Here is a 20,253-nt window from a genome sequence, read left to right on the forward strand (position 1 = left end):
AAGTGGCTAGCTTTGAAAATAGTAGTTGAATTTAGAGATTGAGTAGTACAGAAGGGGGAAATACTGAAGGGAATGCTTGTGTACATGACTTGAGAACAGTCCCTTGCTTACTGTTCTGTAAGCCTGATAACATGTTGTATCTCTCTTGTAGATAGCTTGTTTAAAATGTCTGGTTAGGATTATTAAAACTTTGGAGGAGTTACTGATAAATATTAGGGAAGTTTTTTCCCTTGCTATTTTAATAGCTAGGTTTGACTTGAAAAGAGGTTTTTGAGATTTTTGCAAACCAATGAATTTAGCAAACTCCTTTAAGAATATTCTCCGGTATATGCGTTACTTAACCTAAGATCAGTGCTGAATTCAAGGTATATCATGAGATGCTTATTAGGATAGTAAATAATTCATGATAAAAAATTGAAATATTCAATAATATGTGGATATTAGCAATAAAATTTTATGTAAATGCTTGTTAAATTGGTTCTAGGTTGGGCCATGCAGGCTGCTGCCTATATCTTCATTCATAGGAAATGGAAGGATGACCAGAGCCATTTTGAAGACATAATTGATTATTTTTGTGATATCCGTGAACCACTTCAACTCCTCATATTCCCAGAAGGAACCGATCTCACAGGTAGGTAGCCTGGGATTGAATCACAAAATTTTAAAACATGAAGGAATTTAGAAATCACTTAGCCTAAACTTCTATTCTTCAGATGAAATAACTGAACACCAGTAAGATTAATGGCCCACCACTAAGGTCATTCACTTAGTGAATCCATAGCACATCAGAACCTAGAATTCTGGTTTCCAGACCATAGAATTTATGATGGGCAATCCCAAGAGGTCATTATTATTCATACTTGCCATCCTAGAGCTTTATATTTTAAGTTGCATTATATATTTTAAATATCAGCCTTTTATTTTTATATAATTTTTAAATAATTTTTATGGAACCACAAAATAAAAACCCCCAAATAGCCAGTGAAATCTTAAGAATAACAAAACCTAATTTTAAAATCCCCTTCCTGTTCTGTATATTCTCTGTCCTCTTTCAAGATACATATATATCCATTAGGCCCTTTTTTCTCAACTTTTTTATAAGAAAAGGATATGATAGTAACCAATTTCATTTATTGTTATTTTAAGTTAATATGTTGCCTTTCTCTGGGTATTTTAAAGCCTTATCCCTAATTAAACAGGAAAGGCTTTGTCTGTCCTCAAGAAAATTTAGCCACCACTGAGTTGTGGAGGGGACACAGGAGGACATATTTAGAACTTTTCTGTCTTCCCAGATACTAAACTACATACATAAGCCAAGAATGCCAGTGGATCTCAAGGAATTCTTTAAAAGATTAAAAACAAAATACAGTCTTTTTTCCTTACTAAATCAGTGGTTCTCACACTTTTTTAAAGCACAGGTCATTTTTGCAGATGAAGGTGCCTATTGCAGTCTGGGATTTAAGACAGATTGAAGAAGTGTTGTGGTTGAATATTGGCAGGGAGGGATAAGCTTGGACAGGAAGCAGTTCTGTGGAATCCAACTCAAAAGAGCAAAATTTTAAAACTGATAATTCCCTGGTTACTTCAGGAAAGATACAGCAGAATTTGAGAAGGATCCGGTAGATAAAGGTCTGCTGTACAAGAGAAGACAGACTGAAGCAGGGTAGAACTGAAGTCTAAAAATCACATCGTATGGAGGGCTAGAACATGAACTTGTCTTCCAAATCCTCAATACCAGATGGAGGCAACTGAGAGCTACTGAGAAGGACAACCCTTAGAGCTTCAGAGGGGAGAACATACTAGTTCACTATGTGGACATAAGAAATCATGGAACCCAGTACCTACAAAGAGTTCAAGATGAAAAATACAAACTACACAATTATTTAAGTGAATGGGTAGCTAAGCCATACTGTGCTGAGGGAAATTCAGGTATTTTGGGAAACATTTACCATTGATACCAAGGAAGAGCTCTTTGACTTATCCGTTACAGATGGAACTGAACTAAATGAACCATGACAAGTTTTATTGAATAGTATTATGTACTAAAATATATGCTTACTACATAGGTTTGATTTTTATAGTGAAGATTCTAAAAGTAGTTGGATCACAGAGGATAATACTGAGGATAATATTGGCTGCATATTGTTTAAGCTTAAAAATATATTATAGGTTGTAAATTAATTGATTCTCAGAGCTACACTATCATTAGGAAGTTCTGATGGACAGACAGCTGTATTTAAATCTTATATTACTTAAGAATGTATAATACTTAAATTTGGGTGTTGAAATACTAGCTATATTATAGAAAGTAATTTACTGAGATGATAGATTGATATTTGTGAATGCCAAAGCGGACACTAAAGAATGGCAACTTTGGAAGTTATTTAGTAATTAAAAGCTAATGGAAAAAAAGCTCTGGGATTGCTGCTACTTTATGGTATTTTAGTGTTAAAATGTTTATACATTAGATCTTCAGAGCCTATAAAATATGTATTTAAAACTTTTTTCAGTCTGTATTTTTTTTCTCAAGTGTCTTTTTTACGTGATGAACTTAACATCTAGTGGCATATTTTCAGGGTCCAGAGTACTCACCATTACATGATGTAGTTGCATATTTTTTAAGTTAAAATGGTATTTACATTTTAAAGCCAACTTTGAAAAGCTAGAGTGTTTGCCAAATAGAGAAAACAGATCCTGAAGCTTTCAAAAGGTTTTTGGTTTTTGTTTTTTTAAACAGGATTATACAGGTAGTTTTGATCTGGGATAAATGGTTATCTTTGAAAAAGTGTCTGTTAATTCAAGGGTGTTTTTAGTTACCACAGTTAACTTGAAACTTCGGATTTTTAAGCCCAAGGGCAATGTTCTATAACCCTCTTTAAGTTCTGAGTCCAACCTGCTTGCACATTTTCAAATTAGTGTGTTTAAATATAATTTTATTTTTAAAGATTTTATTTATTTTTTGACAGAGAGACAGCGAGAGAGGGAACACAAGCAGGGGGAGTGGGAGAGGGAGAAGCAGGCTTCCTACTGAGCAGGGAGCCCCATGTGGGGCTCAATCCCAAGACCCTGGGATCATGACCTGAGCCGAAGGCAGACGCTTAACAACCGAACCACCCAGGCGCCCTTAAATATAACTTTACATATATTTTCTCTTCATATGCTATTGTTGGTTATAACTTTTTTTTTTTTTGCCTATGGAAATCGTATATGTGAACTTGGGAAATTTAGAAACATAGAGCACAAAAGTTGCTATAATCCCACTGCCCATAAACAAACACTAGTGTAATTTTGGTCCATTACTTTTGGATCCTTTGGTCACAAATGCACACGTGCACGCATAAACATATGTGCATAAACACACACATAGTTTTAAACAACTGTAAAAATGGAATTACACATTTCTTCGCACTTAATGTTATATTATCTCTCCTATCATTATTTATTCTTTGAAAACATGTGTTTCAAAGGTTGGGCAGTTTTATATTATATTGGTTTATTAGGTAGGGTTGTCCAGAAAAACAGAGCCACTGGGGGTGTGTGTGTGTGTGTGTGTGTGTGTGTGTGTGTGTGTGTGTGTGTGTGTGTGTGTGTGGAGATTGGAGATTGAGCTTGAGAGAAAATGAGATGGGAGTTGGGGATTTATTTTAAGGAGTTGGCTCACATGATTGTGGAGGCTTGGCAAGTCAAAAATCTGCAGGGTAAGTTAGCAGGCTGGAGACCCAGGGAAGAGTTGCAGTTCAAGTCCAGAGACAGTCTGCTGACAGAATTCTTTCTTGCTTGAGGAGATTAGTCTTTTTTTTTAATTAAAGCCTTCAAGTGATCAGATATGGCTTACTCACATTATGGAGAGTACTCTGTTTATATAAAGTCTTCTGATTTAAATAATCTCATTGAAAAATACCTTCACAAAACATCTAGAATGATGTTTGACCTACTATCTGGGTACTCTGGCTAGGCCAGTTTGATACATAAACTTAATCATAACAATTGGTATACTGTAATTTTGAGTTCTGTTACCGTGATTTGGAAAAGAAAGCTTTTCTAGTTTTTAACAATTATAATATTACATGTAATTAAACATTCTTATACATAAAACTTCATTTAATAAATGAGTGCCCTGAAGCTTTATATACAATACAAAGCCCCTACTTTCATGAAGCTTACATTCTATGAGGAAAGACAGAATAAAAAACCAGTCGGTTAACAAAAATACGTCAAGTATTCATAAATGCTGTGCAGAGAAATAAAGCAAGATAAGGACAGGGAGAGGAGTAGATAGGGCACAGAGTACTCTTTTATATAAGATGGTTAAAAGAAGTCCCTTAATTTCTGTGTAAGTAGAGACTAACTGAACAAAGCAGAAAACATTGCAGGTGTCTGGGTACAAGGCATTCTGGGTAGGGGAAAGAACATCTGCACAGACCCTGAAGTGAAAACATGCCTAGCTGGTTTGAGAACACAGAATAGCCCGTACTCTCTTCTGAGTGGAAGGAGTGTTGGCACTGGAGTGTTACCAGCAGTGAGCTGACAAGACAGGAGGCTGTGGTCAGAAAGAGGGAGGCTAGTGCAGTTACTAATAATCAGAGTCCGGGGATGGGTAGATGAAGGGGGGATAGAAGGAAGAATCTGTATTTCTTTGTGTCTCTGATTATTATCTCTACCTCCCCACGTTGTGACTATATTTTTAGAACTACTTGTATTCCCATTCTACAGAAGAGTTCAACTTTGTCGTCAGATCCCCAAAGTCTGTGATGAACTGGAAGAAGAAAGTGAAGAGTAGTTAACTACTTATCTTTGTAGTGTCCCTAGGATTCCTCATTCCATGGAAGGGCCTTCTAGCTGTCTATCAAACATTGTTTTGGAGTCCCATGCCCAGGATATTCTCCTCAAATGAACGTGAGAGGAGCTTATTCCTTTTCATGTTTATAGCCTATACTTTTGCTTGCTGGGGACTGTGAATATTTAGTTCTTTAATTCGGTTCCTCAATTAAAAAATAGTGTGACACTTTTTAGAGGCATATTCTGTGAATATTTTAGCGTTGTGGAATCCATATATGGTTTTTTGAGGTTTGAGGACTCCGTGATCTTAAATTTATTCCTAAGAAGTATGGGTTTATATAGAGAAAGTTTTTTTTTCTTGTGACTTGGAATAGTCTGTAAATTTCAGGATGCAGCTGAGAGTTGCAGATTCTAACATCTGCTGTCATCAGAAGGTATTTCATGATCTCTCCCAGCAGTTGAGGCCAAAATTCTGAACACTACTTTTTCCAAATATATTTGCTGAATAATGGGTTTGGTTCTTCTTGGAACTTATAAAGTTACCTCATGGAATGGAAAAAGAAGTTTTTGCCAATAATTGGAACATATACTTGACTCTGTAACTATATTCAGCCAAACCATGTTCAGATGTTTGAACAAGATGTGCTAATCATGTGCCCATTCTGTTGGGGAGTGGTTTTGGTTAGTAATATTAGCATGCTCTATGCTTGAGCAAGGCAGACATTTCACTTTGCAATGAAGCCCTAAATTACTAGGTTAAAAAAAAAAATGTTGAGTTGATATATTTGGCGTATTGGCTACTTGTTTTTTCTGAGTGTCTCGGTCCTTATATTTTATTAGTATCTTAGTTATATTAGCATCTTTTAGTGTTTCAATTTTTATTATGTAAAGACTATTTTATGAAAATTTTAGTTTATTCGTATTTTATTTGTATTTCGTTTTTGTTGTACATTGACTACTTTATAAAATCCCTTAAATAATTTTAAAGATTTCAATATGAACTTCAGTAAACAGTTATAAAAAGTCCTATTAATACCTTATTATAAAAATTTCAAAATTCCCAAAACTGTGCGATCTTTGTTAGGGACTAAAGTGTTTGTATCTTCTCATTCGACTCATATATGCTATATTCAGTAATTACAGATGAATTAACTGCCATTTTATCAAAAAAATCCTCCACTATTTCCTTATCTCACTTGTATTCCTTTATTTTATGGCTTCTAATAGCCTTTTGTTTTGTTTAGAAAACAGCAAGGCTCGAAGTAATGATTTTGCTGAAAAGAATGGACTTCAGAAATATGAGTATGTCTTACACCCAAGAACCACAGGCTTTACTTTTGTGGTAGAACGTCTAAGAGAAGGTAAGCACCCATCTCAAAAGGCTACGTTTTTATGTAAGTGGCAACAATTGTTAAACTTTGTATGTAGCCCTTCAGAATTTACAAAGCACTTTTTTATGTTTTTTCTGAAGATAAAAAATACTGTGTTTTTATACTAAGTTGACCCCATGCGCTAACATGTCTTATTATGTATTCTTTAGAAATATCAGAGATAAAAAATATATATATATCAGAGATAACTTTATAAAATTTTTTTTCTCCTCTCAGAATACAGAAAATAATACAATTAGACTATCATTCCATTTTTAAATTTTTCTCAAAACACCAAAACTGTCTTGAAAGTATCTTAACACTTACACTATTGTTCTTTATAGCTTAAAAAGTATTTTTGCATTTATTATTCCACTCACTCCAACAGATGATTCTGGTTAGTAGGAAGGCAAATACTACCTCCATTTTGTAGTTAAGTAGAACTGGCATCCAGGGAGGTTAGTAAATTTCTGTAGGTGAGGGACAGAATGGCATTCTTCTGCTTCCTAGTTTGTAGCTCATACTACTACCTCACGCTTCCTCAAGAGCCGTGTCTATTGATGGGCATATCAGGACAAGGTGATTCCATTGATGGTATCACATCCATTTAAATGTGTACATTTTCATATTTTTATGTAAAAAACCAATTATACATCTTATTTGTATGTTTATATATTGATACATACATGTGTTGAGACAAATAACACGTATGAATATATATGGGAAAGGAACTATACAGAAACATGCTGAAGTGTTACTAATTTTACAAGAATGATTTAAAGCCCAGAGTCACCTAGTGCAAGAAAAATCTTGTTTGCATGTTTCTGCTCTCCACTCTGATTTCTACCAAGTCATATTGTATGATGTTGACATCTATGACAAATTATCACCCTTATCTGATAATTTCTACATTATCATAAAACTGCTTGTGGTTAACATGAAAGATGTTGAACCTCATTATGTAAGAAAAGGTATAAAGTTCTTGCATCTTTCCCTAGATAGCATCACTGTTGTTCCTTTAGGGTTTAATGTACTTTAAAGTACAAAGTATAACCTCAGTTAATGAACTCTGCCAGGATGAAGCACCTTTACAACTAAGTACCCATGATTTAAAAAAAATGTATAGTCAATCTAAAATTACGTTGGTAAACTAAAAATGTTTTCCCTGTTAGTTTGGATTGCTCTTGAAATTCTGTGGTCATAACTGATATGAAATGGACTTGTGGGCTTGATGGTCTTATTGCACATGAATAGTAAGTATCCATCTACCCAATGAAGCCCCTGCAGAACACAGTTCTTCATGCCTATGGAATGGGTCAGAGAGGCACTGAGATGTTCAAGTGGTGATTTTTTTTTTTTTTTTAAATGTGGTACCGTTTAATTGTGGCATCCAGCTTAGGCTCACCCTTCTCATTCAACAGTACGTTTTTCTATTTCCTCGCTAATTTGATAGCTTGTAGTATTTGATTTCTGTAAAGGTATTTCTGACATCATGGAACACATTCATCTACTAGATTTCTCTGTAAACACAAGCATGCTGTTGGAACACATCTTGTACTAATAAAGGTCTTCCTAAATGTAGGCAGGATAGTAGATTATCTTATAGTGGATAAGGATGTATCTGTAGAGCTCTCTGTTCTGAAATCTGGAAGATATTTTAGTAGTGAGCTGATTTATAACTTTGGGGAATGTGTGTTACTTAGTCATCACTCAAAGCACTAGTCAACAACCACAGTGTGTAATTTTTCCTGCTAGAACTGGCAGCTGATTCCCCCCCATATCAGTAAAAAAAGAGAACCACAGTTAGATGTTTCTGTTTACTTCAGTTAGAAAAGTAGGATATCTTATACACTATATAATAATAAATATGATTATGATTATAATAGTAATAGCAGCTAACATTTATTGAGCATTTACTAAGTACCAGGCATTGTGCTAAGTATCTTGTATGCATAAGATCAGTTAATCCTGACAATAACCATACGTGGTAGTTACTGTTACTAATAACTTGTAGGGCAAAACTGAAGCAGAAACAGGTGAAAAAGCTTGTCAGAGTTATTGGAATCTGGTTCCTCTGACTGAATATCCAGTGCTCTTTCTACTATAAACTTGGTGCCTCTTGTATTTGTAGTATGATTTTAGTTAACAGAATCTCCAAATCATAAAGCACTTTGGTAACAATAGTGAACTGGATGGTTTTCCTCAAAAAAGAGTTTTAAAAAGAAAAAAAAAAAAAAAGAAGTGAAATGGCCAGATCATGGAGGGATGTAGTCCCAAAGGAGGAGATTATGGTTCTGCCTAAGATAAGGGTAGCAGGCACACCTAAGGAGGCATCAGGTGGAGAGTCAAAGTCAGCTCCACTCTCAGGGAGCAGGGGGTGGTGTCAAGTGAACACAGTTTCATCAAGGATCAGAGGTGAAGAGGACCTTAGAAACCATCTAGTCCAGAGTACCCTTCCTAGAAAAGAAATTGAAACCTCAGAAAGGGCCAAACCCAACTTTCTGATCTTTAGGTCCCTGAGATCTGCTTTTGATAATCAGTTATGGGAAAAAGAAGCTCTCTGTTAAATGGCCATTATAAATAAATTATTCCAGTGGAATCCTAGAGACCATGTATTAAAATGAATTATCATAAAGTATCATCTTCGCTGCTCACGAATATAACTAAATTCAGTGTTGCTGACATCTGTTTGGCAATCAGCACTAATAAGCGCATGAGTTTAGGACATCAGGAAGCTAAGGATGAAGTCTTACCAAGAAGAACTGAATAAATGAAAATGCAAAACGAGGAAAGTAGCTTCTGCGCCTCTGTTCAGAATATATTTCACTGAGATTAAGAACATTTAGAAAACACACACTTATCCTGAAACATAGCACGCATTATATAACGTTATACAGATGTGTCGTTTCTGTAGTAGTAACTGCAAGAAATTTACCCTGAGTACCTTAAATTTCACCATTAATGTGCTTGCTTTATACTTTTATTAGATCACAACCTTCTTGAAGGTATGGCGTGTTCTGCACATAGTGACTCAATCAGTATTAGTTGAGTTAAATATTTTTTCTTTTATCTGAAAAATAAGACAAGCATAGTGTCCTAGCATGTTCTCCTCAGTATATATTAACACTGATAGATCTCAGTCATGGATGATTTTAGGTGTACCTCTAATCACAACCTTTCAGTATGGTTATATAAGTTTTTTCAGTACTAGATTAATCCAAACCCAAAAGGAATTTTCTTTTTTTTTCTTTTCTTTCAAGATTTTATTTATTTGAGAGACAGAGTGAGTGAGAGAGGGAACACAAACCAGGGGGAGAGGCAGAGGGAGAAGCAGACTCCCCGCTGAGCTGGGAGCCCGATACAGGGCTCGATTCCAGGACCCCGGGATCATGACCTGAGCAGATGCTTAACCGACTGAGCCACCCAGGTGCCCCCCAAGAGGAATTTTCTAACTTAGAGGAAGAAAGGCTTTTATATGAGAAAGTTTTTTTTTTTTTTAATTGACAGCTATAATAAATTTATCATAATTTTAAACTTGTAATTCATTCTCACCAAAAATTAGTTATATCATCATCATCATCATCTCTGGTGCTTCATCATTTTTAACGATAGCTTTACTCTTCTTTGATTTTAAATAAATAAAGATTTGGTCCCACCATTACTTGATTTTGTTAAATGTTTTGTAAGCAATTACTGAGCTGTAACCATGCAATAATTACTCTCACCATTAGGCGGCACAAATGTGTACATTTCAAACAATCTGAAGTTAGGTTGAAATAGTTGGGGGTGAGACTAAAACACTTAATATTTGTTGTTTAAAATATGACCTTGCCTACAAGAAGTTTATAGTCTTCATGGGTAGATAAGAATACACATGGAAAAAATCTTAAAAAAATAGTATTATACAATATAATTACGTGCTAAATTTTATAGTATATATAAATGTTTTGCTGAATAATTATAGGAGTGTTCAGTAAAGAGAGATCATACAGTGTTGAAACACTTCACTTCTTTAAGAAGCTGCATCTCCCTTGGACCTTGAAGACTATGTGTGATTTGGACAGGCAGAAACAAGGATGGCTGAGGGCAGGATAGGAAGGGTACAAGAGAGGGCATGGACTTTGGGCCAGTAGCAGGCTGAGCAGTAAACAGGCACAGTGAATGTGATCCAGCTGAAGACTTGTACTGTAGAATAACAGACAATAGTTAAGAAGGCTGTTTGGAGCCATTGTTGAAAAACTTAACTCCTGCCCACAAAAAATCATGTTTTTAGTCATATATTTCTAGCTGAAGCCATTTCAGGCAAATCACCTCATACGTTAAGGCTCTGAAACATCACATATATTTAAGTTTTGGGTTTTTTAATTCCAAGTAAAATAATCCATACTTTATTTCTATTTATTTTTTTAAAGATTTTATTTATTAGAGAGAGAGCGCATATGAGCAGGCAGGGAGGGGCAGAGGGAGAGAGAGAAGCAGACTCCCTGCTGAGCAGGATCCTGAGATCATGACCTGAGCGAAAGGCAGACGCTTAACCGACTCAGCCACCCAGGCGCCCCTAAAATAATCCATATTTTAATCTATGTTTAGCTCATATGCCTAAAGTCTAAATATGAAAGATGCTTTCTTTCTACTAATCTAGGATACAGGGTTAGTCACTAAGGGAAAAAAAACTCCCACTAGGTAATTGGATCAGCACATCTGATCAAACTCTTCAGTCTGTATTCAGGGAGAAAGAATTGCTTACTGAACCCCCAGATTACCTGTATAGTATCTGGTAGTCCTATGTTTGGCTCCCTCATTTTGGTCTACAGCAGTTCTCATTTGCTCCAAGAAAGTTGGCAGTTGCCTAGAAAGTAAAAGCAGTATGCCATAGATAGCTCAGTCTTCAGTGTTTTCAGACTGTTTTAATTTCTTGGACTTTCTGCTTAGTGCACTACTAAGCATGACTTGCCTGTAACAAATGTTATAGTGAGGGACCAAAGATGGCCAGTAGGAGCCATCACTCTCTGTGGCTCACATTGCATTTATCCTAGTTGATGAGCCTCCCCCAGGATTGCATTTCAGTGACCCTTCCTAACAGCTAGCATATTCTAGCAGGCCAGGAAGAAAGGCAGACAGACAAACTATTGAAATATTGGGTGCATTAAATGCCATGCACTCTTTTTCTTGTGACTTTTTATTGCTGAAAACTATGAAAAAGGGTAAGACCTTTCCCTTATGTTAAAAAAAATGTAATTATACAGTAGCTCTTTGACATTTGCTAGAATATTTTCTGAAACCTTTTCCGTTTCCCCAAATTTGCCAGTATCTCTGTAGCGTAGCAGTTGACTCTCTTTTGAGACTGTTTTACAGAGTACGAAGCTTTTATCTATTTATGGTGATGAATAGAATACGACAAACCTAAATTAAATTTGGATACTGATCAGTAGGAAAGCACATGGATCAACTAAGTGACTTGGTCCCACACATCACGAAGCAGAAAGGATTTAAATTTGCCTCAGCAAAATTATACGTGATTACATGTCAAAGACCTTTGGAGCCTCTCAGGTCGAATCTCTGAATGCCATGGTATGCCTTTAGATCTTTAATTGCATTTCTGTTGTTTTCTTTATTCATTTTAGTTCTCTTTAGCAAAAAATCTGAGCTGCTCATTTAGGACAGATCTTGGCATTGTGTTAATGAAAACAAGTCATGACAGCCTTAATGAAAAGTGACAGAAGCCCAATGTTCTGTACATAAAAACAACCATCTAACAAGTACCTACCATGTGCCAGGCACTGAGTCGTTCACGTGTTTCTCTACCCTGCCCATGCAGTGGTAACACCCAGGGAGCTATTTAGAACATAGATGCTCAGGTCTGGGCTCAGACCTGCTGAATGAATCAAAGTGTGAAGATGGAGTCCTGAGCTCTTAGCTACCCCACTAGTCATGTCCTACAGACCACTTCATTTTTGTGACTGCGCTAGGCAACGCTTTGCCACATGCCAGCCCTGAGGAGACAGACTCACTTTAGCAACTTTCCCAGGGTCACATGGCTGCTGAGTGGTACATGGTTTCAGCTCAGCTCTATTTGATGCCAAAGCCCATGTTCTTCCCACTATGTAGTAAGTTAACAGTTTTTCTATGCCAAATGCTACAAAAATGTAATCTTTGTAGGGTTTGTTTTTTTCTTTTTTTTTTTTTTCTCTTTCCAAGACTTCTCCCTGGTACCCTTGGCTATACTGTGCATTTTGTTTAGACAGAAAAATATATCAAGGGTTTCCTTTTTGTAAAGCACGTCCTTTATTTTTCTGGCTCCTATATTTACCGGCTCCTCCTCCATTTCTCTAATCCTTAAAACAAAGAAACATGACACTCATACTATCTGTCCTTTCAAATTGTGGTTCCGTTTTTTCTTTTTTTGCCACCAAGTCTCAAAAAAATAGCCTGATGACCTGAGTTTTCTCAGTACTAGCTCACTTCCTATAAAAACAGGATATTTATTATAAAAATATATTTTTTATAAAAAATTGGAAAATTATAAAGAAGAAAAAGGTACCCATAGTCTGGTCGGTTACTTCTCAGAAATACTGGTGCATACCTTTTGACAGAAACTCTTGTTTTTCCACATGTATTCATATATAGCAAACCAAATTAAAATCAGAATATTTTGCTTTAGAAAGTTTTAACTTATGTTCATGTTTTCTCATTATCCTTAAATAATTTTTATAAGTATATGTTAATATATGCATATATCAGATAGAAGGACCACTATTTATTAAACTAGTCATCTATTCAAAGTTAAAACCACTTCCAATTTACCACCCTTATAAATAATACCAAAGTATGCATAAATCTCTGCAATTCTTCCCTTGGAATATATTTCCAAGTCTAATTACTGAGTCAAAGAGTATACATTTTTTTAAAGGTTTTAAAAAATTTTATTCCTACTGTGTCCTATTTCAGTCGGCCCCCAAATTCTATTGATGTTGCCTTCTAGAGAGACATCCCCCTTCCTCCGTTTTCACAGGCCTGAATGAATGGGATCCCATTACTTCTCCTTTTTACTTGCTGGCTTTCTGACTGATCTGCCTCTAGTTTCTTCTTTCCTAATCCATATTGCACTCAGCTTTCAGTCATTCTTCATAAAAGAGTCACTCTAACGTAACTGTGTATGTGCTTATTTGTTCAGAAAATGTTTTTTGGGTACATACGTTGTTTGGTTTGCTGAGATACCAAGACAGCCCATTCCTGTGAGTATCATAAGGTTTAGAAAACAATCATAATGCAGTGTCATAAGAGATATGAATAGAAACTATCTTGAGGACATAAAGAAAGGTTAGTCTCTCTTTACCTATAGTGACACTGAAGAGGTGGCATATGAGCTAAGAATTAAATAATAATTGGCATTTTCCAGGGAGGAAAGGCATTTAAATATTTGCATTACTTCCATATTCCTTGGTCAAAACTTTCTATAATATGGTTCCAGTCTACTTTTTAAATTTTACCACTCAGAACCCCCTTCAGGCCATGCGAGCCAACCTATATGAATTAATTGACTATTCTTGACTGTGTCTTATGCTTTCTGAATTTTGCCTCTGGTTAAGTCCGTCCAGGCTAAAACCTGCAGTGCTTTGCTCTTTTCTTTAACCTCTGAATACTATTCTTCCTTTAATGATCTTCTTCTAAGCATCCATTCCTATTTCCCCTGGCTGGCAGCCATCTGAACTGAGCATCTTTCTTTTTCCTCTCTAGTAGGGCTCAACATAGAGGACCTTTTACTAATAGCTGCTCTAATACGTTTTATTTCTTAGCTTCTTAAAAGGACAGCAGTGGCCATGTCACCTAGACCATTAGGGCAAAGATTTTATTTCTCAATCCACTGAATACCTTTCCGTCCGTATCTTACCTCCCCTCTTAGCAATAGCTGACACTGTTGATTCTTATTGAAATACTCTCCCCCTCTGGGCTTCTCATTTTTTCTCCTACATCTCTGGCCACTTTTCAAGACTCTTGTGCAGGTTCTTCCTACCTAGGTCTCCATTCTGTGTCTAAGTTCTTCATAAGGCTCTCCTGGGTTCCTTTTTTCTCTCACTCCACACATTCTCCCCTCTCCTGGGTTCCTTTGTTCTCTCACTCCACACATTCTCCCCGGCCGTGTCACTCAGGTTGGTGGCTTAAATGATCCTCCATATGCTCATGGCTCCTGAGTCTAAATCTTCTGTTCATAAAGCCCTTCCTTAGTGTAGAGCTATACGTGTGACCTTTGTCTCTTTGGAGGTGCTGTTGGCACTTCATCTTCATTGTTGAAAATGAACTTGTCATTTCCCCCTAAACTGCTTTTCCTCCTATATTCCCCACACCGCAGAATGCTGGTGGTGTTATGATAATAATGGCTAAGATGGAGTACTTAAATGCCAGGAGTGTTCTAAATGCTTCACATGAACTCAGTCATTTAATTCTTAGAGGAGGTTTTATTATCATCTTCATTTTATGCATAAGGAAACCGAGATACAGAGAAGCTAAATAATAGTCCAGGGTGTCCACCTTTGAAATGGCAGAGCTGGGAATCCAGCTGTGGAGCCTTTGCCTTAACCAATATGTATCATTGACTCACTCCAGTTACAATTTGGGTGTCATTCTTGGATCAGCCCCCTCGCTTTTCTTGCAGACAGTGAAATCCCAACCAGTGCCTTTGGGTTCGGTCTCTTCGTTGTCTCTCAGGTTCATTCTTTTCCTTCTCACTGCCATCATATCTCCCCTGAACTATCATACTGTGGCTCAGCTGATCTTCCTAGTTCTGGGCTTGCCTTAACCAGTCCTTTCTGCACATTGAACTGGAACGTCAAGCCTTTTTCTAAATGAGGGTGGCAGCATGCTAAGTTAGGTGCTCAGGCTCTGGAGTCCAAAGACCTGGGTTAGAATTCTGGCAACACCAGAATGAGCAGTGTGTCCCTCAGTGAGCCTTAGTTTCATCATCTGTAAAACGGAATAACAACAATGCTTACTTTTTAGGACTCTTGTAAGGATTCAGTGCAGTATATAAAGCACTTAGCACAGTGCCTGGAAAAGAACTAGCACTCAGTAAATGTTATAGTGCAAATTTGATTGTGTCAGCTTCTGGATGAAACTTGTCCCGGGTTTCACAATGCTCCAAGGTTAAATTTACTTCAACATGGTTTACCAGGCCTTCATGACCCAGCCCTTGCTTACCCTTCTGGCCTCTCTCTCATCTCCTTTGTCGTCCCTTTTGTCCTCGCCTTCCTGAACTGCTTCCCACTCCCAGAGTGCACAGTACTCCGGAACCTTCCCAGGGCATAGCCCCTCCTACTAGCCTGTAGGTCACAGCTTAGCTAGCAGTTCGTTCAGGAAGCCTTCCCAGCTGTCTTAGACTTCTGTGTTCCCCATATGAGTGTTTTACCTCCTATACGTATGCCCTGTATAAATGTTTTCGCTACTGTCTTATTCTTGTTTGTCTCTTTCATCTATTAACTTTCAGTTTCCTGACCTTTAGAATCCAGTCTGTCTCATTGACCATTTTTATCCCCAGGCTTCAGCATAGGCCTAGCATATAATCCTCTTTAAGTTTTTTGAACCTATCAGCTAACTGGCTGATGTATTTTTGTACCCTGCTATGTTCCCACGAAGATTTAAAGTGGCCCACACAAGTATGTTTGCTACAATGACAACAGCACCACAATATTAGAGAATTAAAGGGTAAATAAGGGTGTGAGGTTGGTATACAAAATATGTGTTACAAGGTTAATATATAAAATATATAAGATTCTATGTTCCTATAAAATATGGGTCCATAAATTGGCTCTGAGCTTTCTGGCATCTTCTCTAGAGGGAAACTGAATGGTATCATTGACAAGATCCATAAGATTAAAGCAAATCACATGCTCAGAAAAAGTATGACCATTTCTGAAGGACTTGGGAGAAGGATCTCCTGTGGTTCCTCACAGAGGACATTGTGCACTATTGTGACCAGTGCCCTTACTGCATCTTCGTTAAATGTCCCACATAGGGGCACTTGGGTGGGTCAGTCGGTTTTGTGTCTGCCTTTGGCTCAGGTGATCTCAGGGTCCTGGGATCGAGCCCCGCATCGGGCTCCCTGCTCAGCGGAAGCCTGCTTCTCCTTCTCCCTCTGCCTGCCACTCCCCCTGCTTGTGCATGCACACTCTATCAAATAAAATCTTTAAAAAATAAAATAAAAAAAGTCCCACATAGCCTCAGGGCGTCCATCCACATTGGCTGACAGGTGATTGAGAAAGAGCAGTTCAGCGCAGTCTCCTAAGAGGCCAGAACATCAGGCTATGTATGATTTAGAGTGTCTCAACTCTAAAGGTTGGGAGAGCCTGCACATCTTCAACCCATTCTCCATGAATGGGATTTCACTCACTGAGATTCAGTTGAGAAATTGTTCACATTGCAGTTTGATTACTCTTCTTAAAGCATCTGTTCTACAGATACCTTGTAGTTCGAGTTGACGTATGGGGCCGAGGGCTTTTACTAGTAGGATTCTCTTAGGGACATTGAGGAGCCTACTGAGTAAAGCCTCCTATGTGAAGTAAAGGCAACCTCACCTCTGAACTGAGGTGGGTCAGTGTGTTTCTCACAAGACAGCTGGGATTTAGGTTTTTTTGTGTCCTCTGCAGTGCTTAACAAAATGGTGCCTTGCACATCAGTGGACCATTGCCCAAAACTCAGTCCCTATCTGGCCTTTCTGGACTTGTTTCTTGCTGTGTGATTCCTTGCCCTCTCTTCAGTCCAGCCATATGGAACATACTTTTCTCATGCTGTTCCTTTTCCTAAACTGTCCCAGTCATCTGGGTATCTCCTGTTGATTCTTCAAGATAGTTCAAATGACTTTTCAACTTCACAGTCCCCTGACTTCTCCAGGTTATTGGGGTTCCCTCTTCTTACTCTCATTTATGCATTTGTCTTAATCACTTCTTTCATTCTCTTTTATAATCAGGTTTTTTGTTTTGTCTCTCTCTCCCTTGGACTCTGAGCTCCTTTAGGGTAGATAACTGTCTCATTTATTTTTCTATTTGAGCTCCTAGTGCGCGGTCATGAATATTACAGGTACTCAGTATATTTATGGTTTGTACAAATTTTTTAGATGATCTGTTTTCAGCATCTTACATACATATGCATTGCGTATGCTTATCTGTGCACATCTGATTAGTAATGCCCATACCACCTTCAGGCTAGTGATCAGTCACTCAGCAGATACTAACTCACATGGACCCTTTCATTGCCGTAGAGGAGAGATTTATGACAGTGCTAGAGGGCCACATAAGGCAGGTGTACAGTAATAAATGCTGTCTTAAGACAGTTTTCTTTTTTAATTACCAAAGAACAAAAGTAAGGCTGATTTTTTTATTGTTATTCTTTTTAGATAACTTATGTTTTTATAAGGGACATAACAAGAGCCTGTTATTTTTAACTGAACAAGGTCTTGGCATTTGATCATGTAAAAATCAGTATGGAATTGGGGTTAAGTAGGGTTTCCCAGTTTATTAGTAGTTCTCTCCTCAGTGAGGTTCAGATTCTGAGATGGTGCTAAGGAGACAGTCACTGCAGCCTAGGGCCTCTCTGTACTGTTTGACTTAAGTAGGGGGAAAATCTTGCCCTGGGGCTATCTACTATTTATCTAACACCAGCCAGCTGTAATAAATGCTTGCTAGTGTGGAAGGCAGGCCAGGATGAAAATGAGTACATATTTTATGGCACCCTTAATAAAGATTATCAAAATATATATTCTTAGTATTGGTTAGATTATCATTTTCATAGGTGAGTGAAAATTATATACAATGGTATATTTTACTCATTCAAAAGGCTTATCTTTGCCTAAATATTGATGCTCTGTTACAATGTTTATATTGTTTTTTTAAGAGTAACATGCTGAAAAATGCTTATAACTATGACACTTACAAAATGTTTATTTTAAAATTCACCACGGTGGAAGACGCTGTGTAAGTAAAATTTATGGAATTGCCTTTGAGTGAGAACTTTCTGCAGACTGTACCCCGATTGCGAAGAATATTGTTACATACATTAAAATGCTCTTTCGGTTTTCCCTCTGAAGGCAGAGGGGAGAGACACAGAGCAACAGTAGAGGACACAGTAGTTGTTCCGTCCGTCACTGGGTGGCAGCTACACATGACACTGTATGTCCTTATCATGTTGTATTGAAGCAAATGAGAAGAATTTCAATGCAAATGTAGCATGGATGTAACAATATGCTTTTGTTTCCCCTGTTCATGTGAAAATCAAATTTATTCTCCTGGAAGTTCACTTGTTGGCCTGAATCTAAACCCTCGGGATCCTTGAATCCAGAAATGCATTTTAACAGGAACTTATGACTGCCTTTTGGTTTTATGTAGTATGTAATTTCTTTGCGGATGTGTTATATTTCTTTTTTGGGTTTGTCCAAAAAAGCTTTACCTTGTTTTTCCTTTATTCTGGGCATGTGTCCATTGCATTATTTATAAAAGGTTGTACCTTTTCTCTTTTAGCTTTATAGATTTTTTCTTTCTTACTAAAAGTATTTTCTGTGTTTTTTTCCACTTGCTAGGACCTTACTTGTTTTTAAATACTTTGATGTTTGTTTTGAGTAATGCAAAGGTATTGTTAAAACAACACTGTGTGTGTGTGCTGTGCATGTGCACATGCAAACCAAGTTCATGTGCCTTCACTTTTTAAAAATAGATTCTGATAAAAATCAGTCCCACAAGAACATGGAACTAAATACAGAAATTGTTTACTTAGTAATGTTGAAAAGTGTCTGGGCAGCTTTCTGAATGAATCATTTTCTCCCTCTTTTCTGCATAGATGGTATTTTTATATGTGATATAAATTATACTTATATATAATGTCATTATATATTATAACATAGGCACCCTGTACTTATCATCCAGTTGCTCAAAACACCCGAAATCACTTTGTCATAGAATCTGTTCTGAGCAAAACAAGTCCTGGTGTGCAGTTATTTTTTTTAAGATTTTATTTGAGAGAGAGACAGAGACAGAGATAGCGACAAAGAGCACAAGCAGGGAGGAGAGGGAGGAGCAGGGGGCCCGATGCCGCTGCCTGGCTCTATCCCAGGACACTGGGGGGGGGGGGTCATGACCTGAGCTGAAGGCAGGTGCTTAACTGACAGAGCCACCCAGGCGCCCTGTCCTGCTGCAGTTATTATAAGGCAGTTCCTCTGCACTGCAGGAAGGGTAAGATGAAAGTATGTTAGTAACTTTCTAAAATTAAGTTGCTTTCTCCTAACAAAGTTATGTAGGAGAGAAAGCATATGTGTCCTCAGTGGCTTTCATTCCCTCTGCATATTATATTTGACCACATCAAGGAAATTCCAAGTATTCTGCTACTTGGTAAGATTATTGCCCTGGAGAATCTGTTAGAGCATGCATGTACACTCCACATGCCCATTTTAGTGTGCTTATTTTGTGATAATAACTTCAGGCAAATATTTTTCATTGTGGCTTAGTCATCTTTTTCATAGGAAATGATAATTGAAAGAGAAACTAAAGTAACCACGGACTTACATTTATTTCTCAATTTTTGTTTTATTAAGTACCTCTTCCATTATAGTCTTATTTGAATGTATAAACTAACAGTAATCCACGATATGCTAGTTTCTTTTCATTCTAATATTTACATGGGAAAAATAGCTGTCTTAAATCTTTGGACAGCAGGCGTCCTGTTTGTGCACTTTTTTGTCGTCGTTCTCTTGTTCGTGTTACAGGCCTGTTGTGGAGACTAAAATACTTCTCCAGCAAATACTTCAGTACTGTTAAGTAAACATCTGTGATTCCTTATTTAAACAACTAGCCTTTGATACTGTGAGGGTGTTTTACAATTTCTTAGATAATGTGAGATATTTGTATTGAGAGTTGTTTGTCTTATTTGTAGGTTAATAGCTGCTTTCTTTGAAGTGATAGATTGTATCGCCAAACACTGTTCATTCTTTGGATTAATTTTGCACTGTATAAATGTAGTCTGAAAGTAGTTTGGGGTTTCATGTGGACACTTTTGACAGAACTTTTGAGACTGTTGTACAAAAGTTTTGAAACCCTATATTCATAGTTTATGATTTGTATTTCCC

General features: G+C 37.2%; 1 protein-coding gene across 2 annotated transcripts in view; it reads left to right on the forward strand.

The window, feature by feature from the left end:
* The window catches only part of LCLAT1 (lysocardiolipin acyltransferase 1), a 197,815-nt gene that overhangs the window by 109,776 nt on the left and 67,786 nt on the right, over positions 1-20,253 (forward strand). For both annotated transcript variants that reach the window (XM_032391458.1, XM_032391459.1), the window contains exons 4-5: positions 485-631; positions 6,024-6,140. In XM_032391458.1, coding sequence (XP_032247349.1) covers positions 485-631; positions 6,024-6,140 — 264 coding nt within the window. The remainder of the gene's footprint in view (positions 1-484; positions 632-6,023; positions 6,141-20,253) is intronic.

This window comes from Phoca vitulina, unplaced genomic scaffold, assembly GCF_004348235.1.
Source record: "Phoca vitulina isolate PV1807 unplaced genomic scaffold, GSC_HSeal_1.0 scaffold63, whole genome shotgun sequence".
NCBI classification, from domain to species: domain Eukaryota; kingdom Metazoa; phylum Chordata; class Mammalia; order Carnivora; family Phocidae; genus Phoca; species Phoca vitulina.